Here is a 3,764-nt window from a genome sequence, read left to right as displayed (position 1 = left end):
GAGTGCGTGTCCCCGTCCATCCTATTGGCCAAGTGGTTCTTCTCTACCTTTTCTGGATCAGGGCACATTTACAAATCTCAAAGGTGTTCGCATCCTACCCATCTACCCAGTTTAAACGGTGGCCATTCGGCAGCATGTCCCTGGCTGCCAAATATGTCAACATATCCTGTAGCACAGCTCTGAGATGGTATGTAGGAGTGGTTGGTATTTAATGACCTTTTCCATAAAAGGCTTCCTCTAGGCTAGGGTCAAAGGCGCGCCTAGGCTATCATACAGACACTGGAATCTACTTCAACCACACCAACCATCCAGCGTTTTAGCTGACTATAAGATGTCTGGGTGTGTGTGTGTGTGTGTGTGTGTGTGTGTGTGTGTGTGTGTGTGTGTGTTATTGCGCAAGCGAGTTTGTGTTTGTATGCTTGTTTTGAGGCTATGCTTCTGGTGACACAAAGTTTTCCTTCAAACTGACTTTTGCAGCAATAACAGATTGTAATGAGCAAAGCATTTTACTCTTACTGTTATGCCCGTTGGGAAAGCATGCCTCTCCTGTACCTGATATACCCGTTACAAGTTACTTTGTAGACTTTTGTAGTTTTGTTTACTATTACAAAAAACATACATTAACCACTTCAGCCCTATATACTCTGGCTATTAGAAAATTGCCGATCTACAAGTTCATAATGTGTCGCAGTAATATATATATATTTTTTTTTAATTAAATAAATGTTGCGGCTTTCACCTTTATTTTATATTTTGTATAGAGAGACAGACAGTAGGCTGACAGGACATGGGGGAGTGACATGCAGTAAAGTAAAATACGATACAAACAAAGATTCCCCAGGGTTGTGTGTTCGTCGTATGTCTAGGTTATCAGAAGTACTGCTGGCCTCGATCGGTCCATGACAAATCCTATATTGAGAACTATTCTCGCCTCAGAACACAATCGGTGTAATATTTAAACTGGGTGAGGGATATGCAAACTCCACTTTCCATTCTCCCCACCGGGTGTGAGATCAGTTTTATTTATTTTTGTCAATCTGTCTTTTATTGAGTTTTTCAGGAGGTGTGAGGCATCGTCAGTCAGTCCACGTAGAACACTGCAGCAGACGTTACACTGGACCCTTGTAATGTGTATCGTATATCGTCACTGTCGGGCAGAAACCTGGTATCTCCATATTGTCTATATAAAACTCAGTAACAAAAGTTCGGAAACTTAACTTTGGTTAAGTATTTGAATTGTTGATTAGTCACCTTTACAACGAGGTATAGATTGTAAGGATGTAATGTCCATGAAATGAGCTAAACGTGTGGGTAGCGCCTCCCTCCAAATACATTGGCAAGTGGTTGGTATTCATCCTTGCCGCCGCTCCTGTGCACAGCTCTGTGGCCTATGTATGTGTGTGTCTTGTCTGTCTGTCTGGCTGGCTGTCTGTCTGTCCGTTGACTGATTGGATTGCGCCCGATGCCATGACGACACATTGAGGTTAGATTGCACACTCCATATTTGGGCGTAGCTGCATTGGGAACTCCTTATATGGTTATAGTGACTTCATCATGATGACGTGACATGGTTGTGGGCTGTGTGCGGGCCGGCAGTCCCATTAGCCAATTTTATTATATAGGATAGTTCCATTCTCGTAGGCTTTTGATGTCACGTTCTGATGTCAGAACATGACATCACCAGTGACATCAGAAAGGTCTATATATACATTCAAATCAACATATTCCAATCCATAACAAGAAGAACTGAACTTTAGCATATCATAAACCTCTGGAGGATTCAATATGTTGTTCAACACACAGCTGTTCACGTCCAAAGGTGCACCTTTAGCCAAAATCTGGCTGGCAGCTCACTGGGAACGTAAGATCTCCAAGGACAATGTGCACGAATGCAACCTGGAAAGCACCATTGAAGACATCATCTCCCCTCAGGTGAGTATTGGCCTCCGGACGACTAGTCACCTACTGGTAGGAGTGGTACGGATTTACTCCAAAAAAGCCAAGTATCTCCTTGCAGACTGCAGTGAGGCGCTGGTTAAGATTAAAGTGGCATTCAGGCCAGGACAAATCGATATGCCTGTCGAGGGGCTTGAGGCCACGACCTGGGTCCACTTCACCGACCTCGACGCTGACCTCAATATAGACATGGTGGACCATTCACTTAACCAGAGTGGAAAGGAGAAGATCACCCTCAAAGAGGATTTTGGCAACCGCATTCTTGTTACATTACAGGACAGACAGGACTTTAGAGATGAATCCCATCAACCGCATGAACTGCTGGACATTACCTGCCAAAGCATGGCCCAAAGCATGACCGACCCTGGAGATTCATTTGGGGATGAAGCCAGCGGCATGAGTGTGCTTGATTGGATGACAAGCTCCAGTGATTATGAGGTTGGCAACACTGTAGAGGAGCAGCGACTAAATAAACTGCTAGAGAACCTCATCAACCAGGAACCTATGGAGGTAGACCCTCCAATGAATGAGACTCCGGCTATTGGCAGGAAGAGGATGACGAAGAAAAGGAAGGAGCAGCCCATCAAGCTGTCCGATGAGGTTTGGAGACAGATGGCTGTTGACTACTGTAACCTGAGCAAAAGGAAGCCATACGTGGACCAGTCCCACGAGTTGGACGACGACGACTTCTGTCAGCTGATTAATGACTACTCTGACTTGATCGACCTTCCTATCTCCAAGCGCTCAAAAGTAAATGAGACCAGGAAAGCAGCAGAAAAACGCAAGAGTTTCTCCTCTAAGGTCATACATCAAGGACTACAGCAACTTTTCCCCAGGAATATAGACGAGCTCATCGTGAGAGGTCGGAACGATTCCGGATGTAACTCAGAGGCTCAATCGAGCCTCGTCCCCGCACAGTCTGCCCTGGAAAGTCAGGACCACCTCGAGGAGAGGAGGCTCGCCCGGAAAACACAGAAGCTACTAAACACCCTCAGGCGCCAGAGCGGGAGTCGTCACAACGACGCCACATTCAGCTTTAAGTCGTTGTGTGAGCGGAGTTCTCGCACGCAAGCGTCGGAAACCTTCTACCACCTCCTGGCCCTGAAGAAGCAGCAGGCCGTTCTTCTGCACCAGAACTCTCCGTATGAAGACGTCCTCGTCACGCCTGGCCCACTATTCCATACATCCTAGACGGGATGCAGAAGTTGGTACAGTACTGAATGGCTACCAGAATGGAATCGGGAAATGAGTCCCCAGTTGAAATTGAAATATATTTATATATATATGTCCTTGTGCTTAAAAGGGAAACAATACAGAAGCAGTTGAATATACATTAATTATTGTATTGCTCTTAGCCATTGGCATTTGTTTTTATTGTAAGGGACTAATGTCAAAATCCATCTAAGCTTTGTAAAGGACCAGAGTGAGTGCTGCGGTCGAGTGTGGAATCGCACCATTGTAAAGAACTGACGTGCAACAATTTTCCATATATGGGCTTATCCGTATATGGGCTTAAAAGGGACACAGAGTTATCCATACAGTATATATGGGCATAAAGGGACACATGCAGACAAAGATGATACAGGTACAATGGGGGGTATAGGGGCAGATAGGAGGGTATCTGCTGGTTCTCAATGCCGGATCCAGGGACCACCATGGGATCAACAATGATCCTTTAGGGGTCTGTAATTGATGGACCCTGACCTACCAGTACTTTATTTGGTCACCTTACCATTATAGCCACGGCCTGAAGATATGTCATGACCAGGCCCGAACGGAATATGCAGCCGCGGTGTTCAGATGAAAAC

At 45.5% G+C, this 3,764-nt stretch overlaps 1 protein-coding gene across 1 annotated transcript; it reads left to right on the top strand.

Moving 5' to 3' along the window:
• Positions 1–1,785: 1,785 nt before the first annotated feature.
• Positions 1,786–3,147, top strand: LOC310873714 (double-strand-break repair protein rad21-like protein 1; the record flags this gene model as incomplete). Its single annotated transcript, XM_083786263.1, has 1 exon — positions 1,786–3,147. The coding sequence occupies one exon, from the start codon at positions 1,786–1,788 to the stop codon at positions 3,145–3,147; it is 1,362 nt and encodes a 453-aa protein (XP_083642389.1).
• Between the last annotated feature and the right edge of the window lie 617 nt (positions 3,148–3,764).

The sequence above is a fragment of the Protomyctophum parallelum genome (genome assembly GCF_964188405.1).
Source record: "Protomyctophum parallelum genome assembly, chromosome: 16".
In the NCBI taxonomy this organism is placed as follows: Eukaryota; Metazoa; Chordata; class Actinopteri; order Myctophiformes; family Myctophidae; genus Protomyctophum; species Protomyctophum parallelum.
Note: the sequence above shows the minus strand (reverse complement) of the source record. Positions and strands in the feature narration are given on the sequence as shown.